The sequence below is a fragment of the Homarus americanus genome, unplaced genomic scaffold (genome assembly GCF_018991925.1).
Source record: "Homarus americanus isolate GMGI-L3 unplaced genomic scaffold, GMGI_Hamer_2.0 scaffold46197, whole genome shotgun sequence".
Taxonomy (NCBI): domain Eukaryota; kingdom Metazoa; phylum Arthropoda; class Malacostraca; order Decapoda; family Nephropidae; genus Homarus; species Homarus americanus.
In genome coordinates, this window is record NW_024723050.1 from 1,437,851 (window position 1) to 1,459,360 (window position 21,510).

Sequence of the window (21,510 nt, forward strand, 5' to 3'; positions counted from 1 at the left end):
TGCACCTTGCACATGGGAATGCATTAGAGCATGATGCAATCTCTCGGAACTCACTCCAGGTTTGGAGAATTTTTTAATTTCCAGAAAATGCTCCTGATTTTCATTTCGTTCACAGACCCGAAATGGAGAAACTTTTCCCAGAATTTTTCCGGTCCAATTTCCATTCAGGCTATTCAAGAGTTCCGGGGACTGGGAATTCCAGCTAGCGGAGAGTTTACTATATAAGTAAACTAAATGCCTTGTTATACAAAATTAAGTGTTATTCATTTTATTTCAACACAAAGTGTACTGCAACAATCCACCAAGTTCATACATTTTTATATATGGAGACAACTTTATACTGAATATCATTATGTAAATGTACGTGTGTGTCAAACTAACCCCTTTTTGTCCTAATAACCAGCGATATGACATTGGGTCAAACTTTAAAAATTTTATGGGGTACAGCAGCCCCCCAACTATTTGGACTAGCTTTTCTTCAAATAAATACCAATATGTGAACACAATAGCCCCAAAAATCTGCTTAGAAAACAAAAAAGAATCCTTCCTTGAAAATCATGGTGACTTGCATGCAAAGTTTAATAATGTTGATGTTTATTACTGAATTTAGTACAGAATATAATTATCCAATAGGTTTCAATTTGAATACTAACAACAATACATTCATCCCTTGATGACTGCTATTGGTCGAAGTTTAATGCATTTCTTGCTGATTCCAGCTGCATGACAAGTATCAACAACATCAGTAACATTCTTGTAAGACTCTGGAGCTTCTTCCATTACTAATTTTGGAGATGCCACTCTAATGCTGATACCCTGTTCTTGGAGCTTAATGAGGACATCACTGTAATCTAGATTTCTGCGAGACTTGGCACGGGAGAGAGCACGGCCCTGAAAAGGTAGGAGTAAGATCATTATTGGAAGTTGCTAATTATAATGCACCATACTTTCAAAACTAAATGTAGCCCTCAGCATGGAAGACAAAACTACAACACTTCTTAATTTTGAGTTCCTAAAAATAATGCATGTGTCAAGAAAGAATTACATTTGACTAGTTAGGAAAAATGCAATTGCATAAATCGTACAAAACACAAGTAATAACATCCTATTTCATAGCCATGGCAAAGAAACAAATAGCCATTTAGAATACCCCTGACAGAGCTTACCCTTGTCCAAAGAATCATTTTCATTCTTGAGACAAGTTTGCTGTCTTGTTGGTCACCTATCTGAACTAACATATTAGAAGCAAGCTCCTAGCTTGGTTCAAGGGTTGGTTCAAAGGTCAGTGAGCCATGTCATGTGGAAAACACTGATAAAACGGTCCAACGAATTACCCAAATGTACCCAAAAGTATATTAAATCAGGGTAAAATCTTAACGAATATATGTTTTACATCAATAAAACCTGATTAATAATGTTTCATTGAAATGTAGTCAAAATAATGAAATAATAAACAGCAAAAAACGCTAAATTCCAAAGAGTCACCTATCCAAAATGGAGATATAATTACCGATGTTTCTGTTACTTTGGGGTATTTAACATAGCTGTAGGATTTACTTTTCGTTAGGTTAGGTTAGCGAAGTGCATCACAATGGATCTGAGTTATCTCCCTTGTTCACGAACTCTTTGGAATTTAGCGTTCGCCAATACTGCAAGTTTTTCGCAGTTTATTATTTCATCTTGCAAATCAGTTTTACAAAATTACACTAAAAATATTATTAAACATGTTTTGTGTATGTATAACAGATATTCGTTAAGATTTTACCCTTATTTGCTATACTTTTGGGTACTTTTGGGTAATTCGTGGCTCCCCTGATAAAATATCAAATGCACTACTGAACCATCAAAAGTGTGAAAGACAATGATCTGTGCATAAGATGATGAATGGGCATGAGTATTACCACAGGCCACTTGCAATTCACTGTGGAACAAATCATTTAAATACCAGAAGTTTAATTTTGCCATCCTTTTTTCATTAATTTCCTGTATTTACACCTTAAACAATAAACTGCACTCTCTATACTTGTCCAAATTATGAGCCAAGTCACATGTTACAGTGATATTATGTAACCTTTATTATACTGTAGCTTTTCTGAAAAACAAGGACAAGATATTTTCAACCCAAATACGTACCTATATTCATTAAACTTTGTGAAAACAACACCTTTCCTTCAAATATACATGTCAATTACAGAAAGGCAAACATTAGAGTACTTACGGCACCATGGCATGTTGATCCAAAGGTCTCCATCATTCCCTGCTCAGTTCCAGTTAATACATAAGAGCATGTACCCATGGTTCCACCAATTAGGACAGGCTGTCCTGTCAGTTGATAATCAACAGGGATCAAGGGGTGGTGTGGTGGGAAGGCTCGAGTTGAACCCTGTTGTAGTAAAAGAAATAAATACAAGCCAAAATGATATCATCACTATTTTATTTACTTTAAAGTGCAATATTTCCAAAACAAATCTTCAAAAGCAAAAACCAACACAGTTTGATGTCCATGATAACCAAATTCTAAATAATGTATAACTTTACTTAGGTTTCATGGTTTCCTCAAATTGCTTGTTAGATTTTCAAGTGAATGTTTCAGGTGAATATCAGTGATGTGGTTGAAACCAAGACCATGAAATAGACCATTTGCTAAAGTAGCCTTGATGGATCATTTGAAGATTAGCCCCCCTAAATGCTTACCTGAAGTCATCCCCAGTTTAACCACCCTGAAATTATCTGGGGGTACTAATCTTCAGGCGATTCATCACGGCTAATATTGCGAATGGTCTAGTTCTTGGTCTTGGTTTTAGTCTTGACTATATCACGGGTAAAAAGATGACAATACATGGGGAAATTAATGTAATATAGTAAAGTTTTTCAACCAGTGAAATAAATAGGGATTATTCCAAAAATCCTAATTTATAACTAATTTGAATCAAGCAACTCTGTCTGTGTAGCCAGTTGTCCTTGGGTTTGAATACCCTGGATTCCAATATATGTGACGGGTCTAAAATCTAGCAAATTTAAAAACAAAAATTATTACGTACTTTGAACCTTCATACCAGTCCCCACAAAAGATAACTTTGGCATAAAGGGAGACGGCTATAGAGTTTCTGCTGCTGAGCATCAACAGATATACTTTGATTCACATTTATTTACAATAACCAAAAAAGTCACAAAGACCATCACTTAAGATCCAACTCACCTCAGCAGCCAAAAGGGAGGAGAGAGGGATGTTTAATTGTTCATTCCAAATCCTGTTATAAAATGGGACCTCAGGATCAATCCACCATTTATGACCACAAAGGGGAATTAAAAAGATTGGTAAATTAAAGCCAGTTTGAAAAGGGAGATAGTAAGTAAAAATATAACTATTAGTTAAACTGTCAGTGAGGTTTTCATCTCCAATCACTTTTTTAATTTATATCATGTTGTCTCTAATCATCCCTCTAGGAAATTCTTCATACACTCTTGTTATGTGGTGACATCTTTTGGCCAATGATGAAAATAAAAGATCAAGTGTACATCTTCATGCTCAGCAACAAAAACTCTTCACCCTCCTCCTACTGAAATATACTTTTATGCCAACCAAGAATTTTCCTAAGGGTATCTAGTATAAGGTGGGAGATAATTATATTTTCATTTTTTCAATTATTAATCCTAGTCATACAAGCTGTGGCCCTAAGGCTTGAGGATTAAAATCCCTTGCTTTGTTGTCTAAACAGAGTTGCGAGATCCCAATATGCAGTGTGGTTATAAATACTGTACAGTATATCAATATCATAGTCCACATCATCTGTAGTTAAACCTTTGCAGTGAACAAAAATATGATCTGAGAAATTAATAATACATATACAGTATAGCTAAGCATGTACAAAAAGAAAATGTTTACAATTGTCCTAGGACAGCGGTTCCCAACCTCAGGTCACGGGGTGTCCTCAGTAGGGTCACGAGGGGCCTTCAGACAATTTAAAAAATACTGTATATACTTATCATAGTCAAACAAATTTTTGCCTAACATTCAAGTTATATAATATATTATATGCCTGAGGGTCAAGATACCGTATTGTTGGGAAATTTAGGGTTGCAGCCAAAAAAGGTTGGGAACCACTGTTCTAGGATGATGATAACACCATACAGTAAGGTTAAATGATTTAATCCTCACCTTTCTATGAACCAATAATGTACGCAGTTTCCCATCTATCCAGTGTTGTTCTATCTTGGCAATATTGTGAGAGACATCGTAGATTACGTGCATGTCTAGGTCATCAGGACTCATTCTGAACTGCTTGGCGAAAGCCTAAAATATTTTTTTTTTTACTAAGAATGCTTTCTGCAGTAAGAAAGGCAACCATGAAATATTATGTACACAATATAAGTGTAATTACAGCGATATCCCCGTTAGCCGGAATAATTGACGCAGAGCACTTCCGGGATGAGAGTTTTCCCGGGTAACAAGAAGACGTTCTCAAGCCCGGAAAAATTCCTTATCCCTGGAACCTTTTCCGGTTACTGGGAAAAGCTTCCGAGTGTCTAAACTCGACCTCTTGCATAGATGCACACTAGCCCACTTCCCCAGAACGTTTCTGGGTGCTGAAGATGTTTTCCTCGAGTCTAAATTACAGGTGTAATGGAATTCATAAATAGAGTTCTAATTAAGTTAGAAATTTAATTTCTTTACTATAATAATCCAGAATAGTTTATCTAAAGGTTTGGTTAAATAAATATACAGAATTTAAAAATTAAAAATCTATAGGATATGGGCATGAAATAAGCTGTGTGTTACAGCAAAGACTGTTATTTTCCACCCCCCTGGAGCTGTGGGGGAGTAGTAGGTCTCGTGTAACTGACCTGATGGAATGTCAGCTTACCCTTTCTTGGGTAGGAGATTAGTGGGTCTCATGACCTGAAGATGTCTTGAATAAACACGAAACCTAAAGTATTTTTAGAGAGATTGTGGTAAGTACAGATATAAGTATAAATGAGCAAAGTTGTATCCTTTCAACATTACTTTATATAACATTTTAAAATATGGAGTGAGAAAGCAGAAAGGTGTGGGTAATTAGAGAGCTGGGGTGAAAATGAGTGTTGCCAAGCGTTTCTCAACAGCTGATATTTAACTCGCTACCATGCAGATGTGTCATACAATAAGACCTTCACTCCTTATATGATACGGGCGTGAATGGAGCTGTGTTACTTTTATCCTCTTCGCTCGGGCAATCGGTCACGTCTCTATTACGCACTGTTGGCAAGTGTTCTTGTGTACTGTATATATTGTTCTAAAGCAGATCCTGTCATCTTTAGCCTAGAATAGGCAAACACTTCACTCAATTGACTGTAATACATAACTAATCATGTCTTAACACTTATACGTAATGAAGGTTGGGTGGGAGATTATTGGGTCATGTTACTAATCTGACCTGATGCAATGTCAGGTCATCCATTGTTGGGTGGGTGGATTAGTGGGTCTTATGACCTGAAGATGTCTTGAATGACATTTTTTACCAATGAGGTATATGCATAGTACTATACTGTACAGGGTATTGTATATGAAGGGTACAGGTATTAATAAGCACAGATTATTACAATAACATATCTTTACTAATTAATGAAAACAAATAAACAATATTGTATCATGAATAAGTCAGTACAGTAGACAAACAGTGAGGTGACCCTTTGGGGGAGGGGTGTGGCGCAGTCACTTTTACCCCCTAATGGACCCCTCTCCCTCTTCCTGCTTAGTTCACAACAAACATTATAATTTTTACTGTATTTGTGTTAAAGAGATGAATTTGATACCATAATGATCCTCTATGAGACGTTTCCAATATCATATCCTTAAATGACAAGCTAAATAAGAAGGTAAAAATAAGTATTTTACTGTATTTGAAGGGTCCTGGTAGAAGAATTTATTTGAAATACTCCGTAACATTTCGATACCATAATATCCTGACCAGTTTTCCCTGTGATAAAGCCATAATTTGGAGCAGCATATTACTGTATTCATTTTGTACTAAATATACTATGCTAAATGACTAAAAATTTTATCTCTTGTGCAAATTATGAGGTGTGGATACTCAAATTAATTGTTATCTTGCATGGACTCCAGCAATGCAAGTTATATTATCTTTAAGTCAAGTTTGTGAGATTTTATAAGAGAAAACTTTAGGCCTAAAACAAAATTCATCCCATTAATATTATCAACCCTTCTGCTCTTCCACTGCTGGCTGAGAGGAGGAGGGAAGGTAGGGTGTTGACAGCCAGGAGAGGAACTTAATGCATACTCAAGGATTATGAAAGGCAGGGGGTTTAATTTTTTCTGCTTATAAAATGTCACTGACTTGACTTAGGAGAATAAAACTTGCATTGCTGGAATTCTTGAAGATACTGATTAACATCCCTTAAGTTTGCACCAGACACAATAATTTTAGTAATTAACTTACTACATTTGAGTACATGTTGTGATAATTTGTGGTTGCTCAGAAAGTGTGGTTGTAGTTTCAAAGCTTTGTGACATCACTAGCGTATAATGCGTCTCCAAATGCCCTGGTTTATTCACTGATCAGTTGTCTAAGTGCAAATGTCGCCCAGTTGAGCCATCATGTATCAATTAATTTTAAAATAGAAATTATAATGTAAAATGTTATAAGACAATGGTTTAGTAGTGCTGTTAATACGTGTGCTGTCTACGTGTCTTGGAATGTCTCCTCACCACCTGACTCCTGAACAAACTCTTCTCAACTTCTTCAAATCCTACAATGTGCTTGGCAAGCGAAAAAAAAAACAAATAAAAAAAACACACACACACTGGGAATTAAGACAACAAGCATCCAGTGAGGGTCTTGTTGTGTGACTGAATGGAGGCGAATTAAAAGATCAGCTGTTGAGGAGCTTATCGCTTGGTAATACTGGTGCATGTTACCACTCCTTTCCACTCCATCTCTCTAATCACCCACACCTTTCTGCTTTCTCATTCCATATTTTAAAATGTTATGTAATGCAATGTTGAAGGGATACAACTTTGCTCATTTATACTTATACTTATCACAATCTCCCTAAAAACACTTTACCTTTCGTGTTTACATTATTCAAGACATCTTCAGGTCATGAGACCCACTAATCCCTAACCCAAGAAAGGGTGACCTGACATTCCATCAGAAGGTCAGTAATATGAGACCACTAATCCCCCACCCTACCTCCACCTGACATTGAGTCAGGTCAGCCCCCCAAAAAAAAACTTTAATTTTCATCTTTATTCAAGACATTTTCAGAAAATTCTCTTGATTATCAACCTCGGAAAATTTGTCCTTAAACCAGAAATTTTTGGAAAATTCTGGCTTAGGAGATTTCCGAGTTTGAGGGATTCCGGCTAAAGGAGATATTACTGTACAGTACTAGGGTTAAACCTGACAACTTCATGCGCACAGAATTACTTATCGTTGCAACATATTGAAATGTGACTAAACCACCTACTTGGCTACCATTAACCACAACTTCACACTCACATGTCCAATGCATATGAGAATCAACGGTTAATATCCTGTATTAAATAAAGAAGGAAGTTTCTTAAACAAAAGTTTAAAATACCTATAACAGTTATAATAATTATTGGACATAAAAATACAACTTTCAAGGGAAAAGAAAAGCAAAACTGATAATCACGCTAAACATTCTTAGCATGCGAACCAAGTTTAATACAATAGAACGTCGATATAACGCGAGATAAGTTCCAAGAGAAGTCGCTTTAAACCCAAGTGTTGTTTCAATGGAATAATTTAGTTTGGCAAGAAACACAAAATACTAAAAAGACTGGCAGTCTACCCAGATGCACTTCAGCCTATCTCCTAGAATAAACAAAACATTGTTTTTTGTAGTACAGTATTATGTTAAAACAAACACTCATAAATCAACACATCTAAAATTAAGGGATGTGAAATGGTCTGTTTACTGGCTGGGAAGATGGGGGAGGGAGGAGGGGGGGGGGGAGAGGTGAGGTGATATGTTTGACAGTTGATGCCAAGGTCTAGTGCTTATTTATTTATCTCTCCTTAAGAGTGACTAAGTTTTTCTCTTCTGAAATGTCACTAAACTGACATGGGAGAATATAATTAACATTGCTGAGATTCTTATAAGATAGTGATTAATTTGAATATATACATGCTATAGTTCGCATTATACATAAAAAAATGCAGTTTTAACTAATTTAATTACAAGGGGCTAAAATATTTATCTCTTGTACAAAATATATGACGTTTATATTCAATTATTCGCTGCCTTGCAAGGATTCTAGCAATGCAAATTATATTCTCCTAACTTTAGTCTGTGATATTATATAAAATAAAAACTGTAAGCATCACAAAAATTGTGACCGAGTCCCAGGTTGCTGATCTGACCTTCTGCCTCATTTACACTCAATTGTTTCTCTTAATATTGACAACACAACATACATATATCATTTCTCACTATTGATATTTTTATTTTTTGTTTTTGTATTTATTTATGGCTCTTTATTATTGCAGGGGTATTATTATTATAATTACAGTACTTAAAGAAAATTATAAATTTATATTATTATTATTTTCTTTTATTATAATTGTTATTTATTTTAAAATTTTGTTATTAATTTTATTATTATTATTATTATTATTTTATTTTATCATTATTTATTTAATATATTTCTATTAATTTTATTTCTATTATATTTTCGTCCCACAGGCCTTGATGTGGGTCATTAAAAATTACCTGTGCCCGGGTGGGCTAATGCCCGTAAAAAGAAAAAACCCTAAAACTACCCAACCCTGGCTGGGAAGGGGGGGGGGAGGAGGGAGGTGACAGTGACCTGTTTGACAGTTGGCACCGAAGGTCTAGTGAAGTATTTATTTTTTTATTTATTTTTTTATATCCTTTAGATTGAGTTATTGTTTTTTGTTTATAAAATGTCACAGAAGAGACCGGAGAGAATATAATTTACATTGCTGGAATTCTTATAAGACAGTGATTAATTTGAATATAAACATGCTATAGTTTGCACGAGACAAAAATTTTAATAATCATTTAGTACATTATTTTGAGTACATGTACAGTACAGCTTTGCCCTTAGGACAGTGTAGCGTGCCCAGAGAAACATTAGGTGCGAATTTTAAAATATGATGCGCCAGATTGACTCGCGCAAAATAGGAAAGATTCGCTCTAAATTAAAACATTGTCCTTAATTGTGGGTGTCGCTTTAAATCAATAATCTTAAATTGAATCACTTTAAATCGAAGTTCTACTGTACTGCAAACAACCAAATAAAATTATTATACAAAGTAAGCACATTTATTTAGATATACGTATTAACACTTGATCTGCACCCTAACTGACTACTTCTGATATCTCTGTAATTGCAACAGAAGATTTAACTTACAAGGGCCGAGGCATGTGACCCAGAGACGATTGGACACATCCATACAGTCATGGTTAATAAGCAACTGATTTGTTTTGTGGTGTGCAAATCTGGGTTTGTGCATCAATAAATACATACAAGTATAAAGAGGTATATGATCAGGATTTTAATCACATTTCACAGGTGCAGCTACTTTAGATGTCTTCACCGATGTAAATCTATGTAAAATGAAAGAAAACCTAAAACAAGGTATGTCTACTTAACACCGTGATAACAGATTTCAAGTGAGCAGTAGTTTTAGTTAATGCATATGGCATCGCTGTCTCAAGCCTTGTGTATTATTTACTGTGAAGATATCTATAACTAGTGACTTAATGAAAGAATTTTAACAAGTAAATTAAAGTACGGTAGTTTAAGTGGTCGTTCTTTAATATTTATTGATTTTTTAATAAAATATGAAATTGAACATACAGGTACACCACCGATTATCCGGCAACTGATGGTCCGCACCTTCTTTAATCGGGACAAAATTATGAGAGAGCACTTAACTTCCCTCCCTCCCTCCCAACCTGCATGAAGGTAGTTTTAGGCTTACAGTTTTGATCTTATAAAATGTAGCTGACTAGACTTAGCAGAATATAAATTGCATTGCTGGAATCTTTGTAAGATAGTGATTAATTTGATAATAAACACCACATAGTTTGCACAAGTAATAAAAATTTTAGTCTAGTGTAGTACAGTACATTTGAGTACAAAGTGTGTACAGTAATGTTGCTCAAAATTATGGTTTATTCACACTTAATTTACATTTAATATTTGTTTAATTTAAGTTTCTAGCATTCCACGGTGCTTTAGAGAGACGGGAGGTGTATAATTAGTGGGTCAGAGGTGTATTGTTGAATTACAGTATGTCCGCTCTTAACGTTGTCCCGCTTAACATTGTTTCGGTACTGCGTCGTTAAACTTTAGAGACAAAAAATTCGTTTAACGTCCCAGTGATCCGATACTACATCGTTTTGTATCGTCACAGACTACTTTCTACGGTGCATCACCCTGATACTACATCGTTTTGTATCGTCACAGACTACTTTCTACGGTGCATCACCCTGATACTACATCGTTTTGTATCGTCACAGACTACTTTCTACGGTGCATCACCCTCTCTCCTCTGGATGCGCTACGCTCTCTCGGCTTGGAGCAGTCTCTGACTCACCACCCCCCCTCCTCTCCTGCCCTCCTCCTCTCCTGCCCTCCTCCACTCCCACCCTCCTCCTCTGCTGCCGCCATACTCCTCCCCTCCCGCCATCTGCCTCCCCTGCTTCACTACCCACCACACACTCGCTCTACCACATCCGCCCATCGGTGAGTACCAATACAAACTTAGAAGTTGTATATGTATGCATTATTTTCTATAGAAATGGCAATGATTTTCTGTATAGGTAATGTTTTTCATGGGGCAAAGGGAGGCTCAGGAACGTAACTCCCGTATTTTATCTATTTCTATAGGGGAAAATTGATCCGCTTAACATTGTTTCGTATAAAGTTGCGATTTTAGGAACGTAACCCCGACGTTAAGCGAGGACTTACTGTATTATTACCTGACCTCGGTTGGTCCAGCAAAATGGATAATCCGGCAAGGCTTGGGAACCAAGGGTGCCGGAAAATCGGCGGTGTACCTATACTATACACAGCAGAGGCTAAATTGATACACAGCAGAGGTTAAATTGACAGTGAAAATATACAATGAATAATGTAAAAAGTTTACCTTTTCAAGATTTTTTAAGCAAATTTGAGTAGTGTACATGGAGAGAAAATGAAGATGACATTACCCTCAATGCACTGCAATAATAATAATAATAATAATAATAATAATAATAATAATAATAATAATAATAACAACAATAATAATAATAGCTAGTCTTTTGTTTCTCAAAAGTGTCAGTTCTTTAAAAAAAAAGCTCACTCTTGTAGCACTCAAAACACTACAATGTCAAAGAGTTGAGAATAAAAATAAATGCTGTTCGACTTCTATCTTTCACATACCCATAAGTTTTAATATTTCCAAGTATTATGATATTTGTTATATTTTATGATAACTGTTTTGCCCCTAAATTGCATAAATTAAAATTTTTAGCTCCTTGAAAATTCAGAAATACTGAACTGTACTAGCGGTCGGAGGTCAAGAATTGAAAATTGGTGTAATTTACTAAATTATAAATATGAGAAATTTGTGAATCCAGAAACTGAATAGCGAGGGGAAACTATAGTGGTCCCTCGACTAACGAACACAATTGGTTCCACAGAGTCGGTTGTTAACCGAAAATTTTGTTAACTGAATCTATTATTTCAATGGGATATTGGGTAATTGGTTCCAACTCACAGAAAAAGTATACATACAAAGTACTGTATACCTGTAATAGAATTAACAAAACATTAAATATAAACTAAATACAGCACTGTACTGTACAGTAATAAATAAAAAACAATAGAATACTGTATTTTAACTTACTTTGAGGTGTGTACCGTATATACTCGTCTATAATCCCCCCTCGTTTATAGGTCGACCCTGATTTTTTGACCAAGAAATCGTTAATTTAAGATATTCCTTGTTTATAGGTCGACCCAAGTTTTTGAGGGTAATGGAACAACAAAACCTTCAGTAAAAACGCTCTACGTCCTATAAACTGAGGCTCACCGTGCCTGAAACACCGAGTGCCGAAGGCAAATTGTTTACCAGTTATTATTACGACACTTTACTCTGAAACGCGGGTAGTTTCAACAAAAATATTGTATATCTCCATTCAAGTATTTATTCAAGTCAATTAGGAGGGAATATTATTGTAATACATGTACAACAGTTTTTTAACTGAAAACCATTCGAAAAGCGATTACGGTAACATCTTTTGAACGAAAGAAAGCGAAAGTCATTGTTTTCGTCACGATTTTATCCCACTTTCCACTCTAATACGTACGACATTTCAGCAAAAATATTACATTTCCGTGAATGTATTATATCAAGCACAGTATGAATAGAACATCATTGTAATATAACAGAATTTTAACCGAAAACTATTAAAAAAACGAGTAACATCTCAAGAACACCGGGAGCTTAGGTAAAGTCTTTTGTTTTCGTCATGTATTTTATCCCATTTTACATTTAAATACATCACGTTTCAGCAAAACTACTATTTATTTCTGAGAATATATTCATTCAGGCACAGTTTAGGTAAAATATACATGTGATGTAACAGTTTTTTAACTGAAAACGATTCGAAAAACACGTACCCTCTAGCCCTGTTCAAGGAGAGGACTGGGAGTAGCTGTTTGCTGCTGATGACAAGGAAAATGATTTTGATGGATTTTAATGAAAATATTCAGAAATATGGTATCGTAGTATTTATTCAAGTGAATTAGGAAAGAATATTATTGTAATACAACAGTTTTTTAACTGAAAGCCATTCGAAAAGCGATTACGGTAACATCTTTTGAACGAAAAAAGCGAAAGTCATTGTTTTCCTCACGATTTTATCCCACTTTCCACTGTAATACGTACGTCATTTCAGCAAAAACATTACATTTCCGTGAATGCATTATATCAAGCACAGTATGAATAGAATATCATTGTAATATAACAGTATTTTAACCGAAAACTATTAAAAAAACGAGTAACATCTCTTGAACATCGGAAGGTTAGATAAAATCTTTTGTTTTCGTCATGTGTTTTATCCTATTTTACATTAAAATACATCACATTTCAGCAAAACTACTATTTATTTCCGAGAAGATATTCATTCAGGCACAGTTAAGGTAAAATATACATGTGATGTAACAGTTTTTTAACTGAAAACGATTCGAAAAACACGTGTACCGTCTAGCTGATACTCAACAGCTGGTGGTGCGTCATGCGTCATTGTAAACAATAGGAGGTTGAAGTAGATTACCGGGTATTATATTAAGTGTGAAATATCGAAAAGGTTTTTCTTACCGGTATTTTTTGTAGATCAATGAGACTGTGATACCGTATATGATATGATAAGTTAACCTGTGCTAAGAACTTCAACATAGACTACTGAAAGCACGTTGTAAGGTAATTTAGCCTATTGTAAGTTGGTGAGCTTCATCTGCTGAAGGAACTGCATAACTTTTCATTACTAATTGGTACATATTTTACGTTTCCATTGTTTACTGGCAGTAAATGGTAAATATTTTTCATGTCTGAAGCTAAAAGTTGCTCCTCGCCCTTCCCATCATGCACGGGTTCAACCTAACAAAACTATTACACATGTAGAGGTCGACCCCCAATTTTTTTGCCTAAAAATTTGGTTTTAAAAACTCGAACTACACACGAATATATACGGTATGTCATATTCCCAGAAGCTTACAGCTGATTGAAGAGGCAGTCAATGATGACATGCCATATTCTTTACAGAGTGCATTGGTTCTAATGCCTTCTTCATGTTTCATAATAATTTCTGCACTGTATATTATCAATTTGTTAACTAAATTTCAGAATGACCAATAATTTTAATGTAAAACTGCAAAAATATTCAAGAGACAAACAAACTCGATGTTCACTAAATTTCAGAATGATCAATAATTTTAATATAAAAAATGCAAAAATATTCAAGAGCACAACTTTCTTGATATTTACTCCACTGGAAACGAATGTAAACATAGAATCAATTTCTGTATTGGTGAACTAGCCAATCAGCTGATGCGCACAACAAAGCATGTTTCTCGTAAGGCTGTCGTTAATCAAAGTTTGTTCGTTAATGGAACTGAAAATCCTTATGGGAGCTAATTCGTTAACCGAAATTTCGTGAATTGAACCGTTCGTTAATCGAGGAACCACTGTACTGTATTAGTGAAGTATCATTACAGACTAAGCACGTCTACAAGTTTCAGTAATTAAATATGAAGTCCATTTGTTGATTAGGCACCTTTTTTGGCTTTGCTTAGCTAATCCAGTTTTGAAAAGCAGTCATCTATTTTGGCATACTAAGTCATTCCTGTGAAATACTGTCATGCTGTCTTCAACTTATAATCACAACCTTTCATAAAAAATAAATTCTATAGTCATACTTGTCGACTTAAGAAGGTCATGGAGGAGCGGTTAACCCATGCAAAATTTGCGGCTGCAGCCATGGATTTCAGGTAATCTTGTCCTTCTTTAGACTTGATCCGAGCACAAGCTAACTGTCGATCATTAGTTTCAATATCATCTCTCTTCATTGCTTTCTCCATTGCAACAAGAGCATCTGAAAAATATATATATATATACAGTATATAATAATGATTTTATGTGTCAAATATTTATTAATTTCACCCAACATAAAATAGAACTTCCACGTCTCAGCCAATATTTTCATGAATGAAATATTTATGGGAATACAATACACATTAATTACTGATCCTAAATACTGTATCCCATTTTGCAACAATAAGAGGATAATTTGTACAACTATCCTGTAGCAACTGTAGCCCTCAGAGAGAGAGAGAGAGAGGACTGGGAAGCAAAGTTACCACTTAAATGTAGAGAGCCACATGAGACTTGTTGTTAAAGTAGCTAGTACTATGTAACCCTCCCTTGCCCATCAACAAATAACTTGGATTTTCTGGTAAACAAGCCTAATTAACTGGAATTTTCCAGCACAGGAGCAAAGTCCAGTTGAACTTCACAATAAGCATGTAAGGAGGGAGGGTGGGTTCTAAGCCCTCCTTGTCCTGACTTGGCTATACAATAGGATTTCACGGATCAATCAAGCTTTGACACCTTTATAGTTACACAGTACTGTACATCATACTGTCAACGTCTCTCATGCATGTGCTTTGTGATGTCAACATCACGCCATTCTTTGCTAACCAACACCACTACTTTTTTCTTAGATTATTATTACCTTTAACCATATACTGTACACAATTATCAATAAAAATAATGTTCTTAAAAAAAACATTTTCACCTTTTAAAAATAATGATATGCATTTAGGCATTTTTTTTTTACAAATATATGGAACACAGTTTATAAATGCATAACAGTTTTAAAAATTGACACTAAAATCTTGGCAGCCTGCTGGCTTATCACAGCCTTTATTGCAGACCATTCTTCTGACTTAACACAACCATAGGGTTAATAATGTGATAAAAGGAAAATTGTGTGACTTTTTAAGTCAGAAAGTAGAGGTATTTGACAAGCAGTCATTATGACATCAACCAGTTGACTGTATATTAATCCAGAAAACTGAACAAAACATACAGGCTATTGTGACAGTAAGTACCTTGTAGTGTGCAAAAGTATCATTTGTGATTCAAAATCCCAAAATCAATAATGTTTTTGGAAAAAGCCTTAAGCCTGTGGATCAAAGATCAAATGCAGAAAAAATTGCCCCTGAATGGTCAGGCCATATGGAAGTTCACCCACATAAGCATCTTAAGGTAAACATGCCAAAGGTAGTAAAATAATTTTTCCTTCTTCATAGTCGGAAAAATTAGTAAGAGTACGTACTGTACTGTACAGTATATGAAAGAACTCAAAAACACTGAACCTCCCCCCCCAAAAATATAAGACCTGTATCAACCACCCAGTTAAGGATATACCGTACTGTAGTTTTAACAATAAAAACATATATGTACACACAGACTGGTATATATATATATTACCAAATTTAAATACAGTATAATCTTTTATTAACTACAGTAAAACATGAGAAACATTATACTGTACAATCTTTCGCATATCTTGCTCACCTGTAGCAACCTGATGTCCAAAACCCCGAGATCCAGAGTGAATCATGACACACACTTGCCCTTTTTCTTCAATTCCCATTTTGCAGGCTGCCCATTTGTCATAAATTTCTTCCACCACTTGAATTTCTGCATAGTGGTTTCCTGCTCCCAGTGTGCCCAGCTACAAAGAAATGCATAACAAAGATATTATTCAATTTATGAAATCATATTAATGTGGTTTAGTAGGGAAAAGAACATGATCTTAAGACACACCATACAAATCAAGTTGGTAATGCCTTTTAATTCTCAAATGCAGTTATCAACAACTCAGTTTTTCAATATGGCCACTGTAATCATTGGGATCATACTTGTTACTAAAGCTCAAACCTTTGAAAGTCTCACTTAAATGCCATAACCCCAACCATGATATCTCTTGGAGGATACAAACCTGCTCACCCTTCCTCATACGGAAGAATGTGAAAAAGTTCAAGAGTAGGATGGGCAGGTCCGGTTTCACTTTTTATTTTAACCTAGTCTTCAAAATGAATTTCACAAGCTCAACTCTGTGGTTCATGTGACATTCTAAATGCAACACAAACCAACATTATTGGTTGTGGTAGGAATAATTTTCAGGAAGACACTTGACTAGATTAAGTAACTGACAAACTAGGAATAAGAGTTGGTGAAGTCTTTATTATTTTTTTCCTGGTACCAAATCAAATGGCACTCAGCCTCCATTCTGAAATACCAGTGTTATTATGCAGTCATCAAAATAATATAGTAAATGGTATCTTCTTAATTAAATTTTTATGGAAATGAGAAAACCAAGTAATTTGAACAACTATAGGTACTGATAAAGTATGGATATTGCCAAAGAATAATGACAAAAACTAAGTTTTACCAGACCATGCAAGTGATTGTGACCCAAAACATGGCTAAAAACAGTTTGAAAAGAGATTGAAAGAATCAACACTAAAGGTACCAGTATTTGACATAATAGTTTATTTGTCAAGTATGGTTTAAGACTGAGAGGAGCTAATGAATTTGGCTTAGTTCATATTCTGCTGCTATTGTACAAGGTTATTCCCTCACTCGCTGCTGTTTTTGCATACAATCATCCAAGAATACAGTGTTAAGACATAGTGATTACTGTGGTAGTAGGCAGCTATCAAACAGGGAGGTACTACCACCTGGGAAGATATTGGAAGCGTACTGTGTTGTCTAATGGTAGACCCTGCTGCCATATGGCATCACGAAAATTGTGACCAAGTCCCAGGTTGCTGACCTATCTTTCTGCCTCATTTACACACAACTGTAGGGTTTCAATTGTTTCTCTTACATGACAACACAACATACATATAGCATTTCCAACTACAGTGTTGATTTTTTTCATTCTTGTATTTCTTAGTATATATTATTATTATTATTATCACAGTGTTGTTATTATTATTATTATCATTAATATTTTAGTTTACTTTTTAATATAAATTTTATTTACTATGAATTATTATTATTATGATTACATTTTCATCCACCGGGCCCCAATATGGGTCAGTGATCCTGTGCCCGGGTGGGCTAATCCCCGTGTAAAAAAAAAAAAAAAAAATATCGCACACACACACACACAGAAGTAGGCTTTTCACTTACCTGGGGCAAACCCCTCTTCTTTGCCCGCATGGAAACTTTGGCTGGGTCTGCTTGTGCCATACGTCCATACTCCTCACAATGCTCCTTATCTTCTGCCCAGATATATCCTGTGGAGTTTGTAGTGTAGTTATGTAATCAATGCTTATTCATTATTACTAAAGGGATTTCACCTACAATTATAAACTTCCCTTATGCCAGACAAATTCTTATTTCCATTCATAAATACTTGGTACAGTATACTGTACAGTACAGTATATCAATGCAGCCCTTCAATGTATTTTCTCAAATTCCTCACCACAGCAATAGCAAAGATTTTTCAAATGATAATCAATAATTATATTCTTCAACACCTTAAACATCACAATTTACTCAGCAAATGGCAGGAAGGCTTCCATGGAGGGTACTCCATCATTCCTTAGAACCATCAATCAATAGTCTGCAATAGGCAAAGTCCATTCTGTAGCTCTTGAATTTCCAATGCAATTGACAGTTTGGAATCATTCATTACTTGCAAAATTGCTGTCTGGCCTTTCTTCCCTAGTCTATTTAATTTTTTCTTCTCTAGCTTACTGCCAAGTATGTGCAGTTTGAATGATTTTTTCTCTTTATTTCACTATCATGTTCAGAGTCAAAGCCTACTTCACCAATGATCAGTTAGCAACCATTTATATAAGCAATGTGTGCTTCCAGATGGACTACTGCCATCCACTTTGCCTTCTTGATTCAATACAAAAAATAGTCCTCAAAACAATCAACATTAATGACTTTCAATAAAATTTCCAGCACTGCCCTTTGCAGGGATATCTCAATACTTCCCTAGTCTACTAATCTTGCCATAACCACACTCTCTCCATCAGCCTATGAGGATATTTAGGAGGGTCCATGTCTTTTCACCGATAATCTTCATTTTCTGCCAAATAAAACACATTGAAACCCTGGGCTAACCCTCTGTGAAACAGCCTTCTAAAAATTTCTTGGGCATACTATATACAAAAAACAGTATTACAGTACCGTAACACTGTACAGTACAGGGGTATAAGGAAGCTGAACAGTAAAGCCTCCGATAACGACGGTTCAACTAACGAAAATTCATACCTTGGTTAATTTAGGACCCAATTCAATTTACATAATTATTTTCTTTGTATTTATGACAAAACTAAAAAAATATATATTACATTTTTGTATAAATAATGACCAAATCCTGATATTATATAACAAAAAAAACACGCCTTGCGCAAGGAGGATGCCGGGCTTGTTAGTGGTGACGCCACCATCACTAGTACACTGTACAAACAATCGCAGCTGGCGGGCCCTTTGTTTTCAAGCATCTGAACAGGAAAAGGAGAAAAACTTTCTCAGGTTTCTTACAGCATTTTGCATCCCTATTCAACATGAGCAAGAGAGCAAGTGATGGTAGTGTTGTTTCAAAAGCTAATAGAAAGTGTATTTACTTAACCGAGAAACTAGAAGTGTTAAAAAGATATGAAAAAGGTGAGAGGTTTGTGGATATTATATGGAGCAAGCAATGAACATATTTTCAGAAGTGGATCCATTAACAGAACAAAGCATTAAAATTTAAATAAATGCAAATGACCTACATAAAGATGTATAATGAGAAAATCAAGCAGCAGTGCAAGGTTCTTTCGACAGCTTTATTATTCGAAGGCCTAAACCATCAACTTCAGCTACACCATCAAATTCAGCATCATAAGCAGCTTCAACAACAACTTCAGGTTCAGTAACAGTTTCAGCAACAGCTTATGGAAAGCTACAGCTTCAGCCAGAGTTGAACCTACAGCTTCAGCCAGAGTTGAACCTACAGCTTCAGCCAGAGTTGAACCTACAGCTTCAGCCAGAGTTGAACCTGATGACTTTTCTCATCTGAGTAAAAACTCGCACAACATCATTGACTGTCCTTATGTTTTAAACTATACCACTATTGGCAAGTAGAATTTTTGTTTTACATCCATAAGTATTATTTAAAACATATATGGACAGTAAATAAGTGTTGCTTTCATATTCATATGTAGAAAAATGACGATATATTTTTACATGTACGCACTTACTGTCCATATGTTGGCGTTCCCAATCGTCTCGCTTTATTTCTTTACCATTAGTGGTTAGCTACTTCTAGTGTTCCATTTATTAACATTTAATAACATTAATTAAAACATACATACAGGTAATAAATTTTTTTACATTAAGTTCACTGCAGCTACAACCAGGGTCTTATTTTCTTCAGTTTCTTATGTAGAACCATCGTCACTCATGAAAACAATGCCATCTTGTCTCCTCTTGTGTGTTTTAATATTCTACGTACATGTATTATTAATGAATTGCATTGTTCATTATATATATATATATATATATATATATATATATATATATATATATATATATATATATATATATATATATATATATATATATATATATATATATATATATATATATATATATATATATATAAATATATATATATATATATATATATATAAATATATATATATATATATATATATAAATATATATATATATATACAGTGGTACCCCACTTAACGCGGTCAATTGAACCCAGAGGGTCCCGCGTTAAGTGAAAACCCCGTTAAGTGAATAACAGAACATATGGGATTAATTCCAATAGAACCCAGCCCGACCCCCAAACTCCACTTTTTGACGACAAATAACTATGTTGTAGTAAAAATAACATCTTAATTTTATGATGGTACATGCACACAATTAATACTTAAGAGAAATAGAGAAATACAGTCGCCAAGTTAATGTCCATTCAAATAATGGACTCAACTCCCTCCCCCTCTTCTCACACTACACTCACTGGCTCTTCCCTCTGAGAAATTTTTGGGGGAAAACCAGGTATAGTAATAAATAATTCCTCAAACTAAAGTTAGGATAATATAATTGACATTGCTGGATTCCTTGTAAGACCAGGAATATTTTGAATATAAATGTCATATATTTTTCACAAAGATAACATATTTACCTAGAGAACAATTTTTATCTAAAAATTGTATGTTTAATGCAAAATATATGTTGTTTAATTCAATGATCAAAATTATAAGAATTCCAGCAATGTAAAAATTCTGGTCGAAAACAAACAAAACTCAGCTCCACACCTGTCGATCAGTACCCCACCTGCCTCCAACCGCACAGTCTCACTCCCCACCCCCCCACCAACCTCCATCTGAGTTTTTAACATTAGTATAAATAAACAAAAAACAAAATTTTGAATAAAATCCATATTTTGACAAAGATATTATAATATTTGAGAATATTTATTATCTAAAATTGTATGTTTAATGCAAAATATATGTTGTTTATATTCAATGATCATCAATTATAAGAATTCAGCAATGTAAATTATATTTTGTTGTAGAGCTTTAGGCGAATTCTTATGAGCTAAAACAGAGCAAAAGGGTGGCGGTGTTAATCCAAAAATAGCCTGAGCCTACACTCACCACAGATATGATGAAAAATGCTATGTAGAAAGCAGTTTTAAAAGGCACCACAGACAAAAACTGCTAAGGAAAGCGCTAAGCGGGTACTATTGTATATATATATATATATATATATATATATATATATATATATATATATATATATATATATATATATATATATATATATATATATATATATAATATATATATATATATATATATATATAAATATATATATATATATATATATATATATATATATATATATATATATATATATATATATATATATATATATATAT

The 21,510-nt window shown here is 34.5% G+C and overlaps 1 protein-coding gene across 1 annotated transcript in view; it reads right to left on the reverse strand.

The window, feature by feature from the left end:
- Nucleotides 1–577: 577 nt before the first annotated feature.
- The window catches only part of LOC121863241 (RNA-splicing ligase RtcB homolog), a 46,430-nt gene continuing 25,497 nt past the window's right edge, over nucleotides 578–21,510 (reverse strand). Inside the window, exons 6-11 of the mRNA XM_042361751.1 lie at nucleotides 17,751–17,857; nucleotides 16,125–16,284; nucleotides 14,462–14,637; nucleotides 4,160–4,294; nucleotides 2,219–2,383; nucleotides 578–891 (exon numbers count right to left, since the gene is read on the reverse strand). Coding sequence (XP_042217685.1) covers nucleotides 664–891; nucleotides 2,219–2,383; nucleotides 4,160–4,294; nucleotides 14,462–14,637; nucleotides 16,125–16,284; nucleotides 17,751–17,857 — 971 coding nt within the window. The 3' untranslated portion in view covers nucleotides 578–663. The remainder of the gene's footprint in view (nucleotides 892–2,218; nucleotides 2,384–4,159; nucleotides 4,295–14,461; nucleotides 14,638–16,124; nucleotides 16,285–17,750; nucleotides 17,858–21,510) is intronic.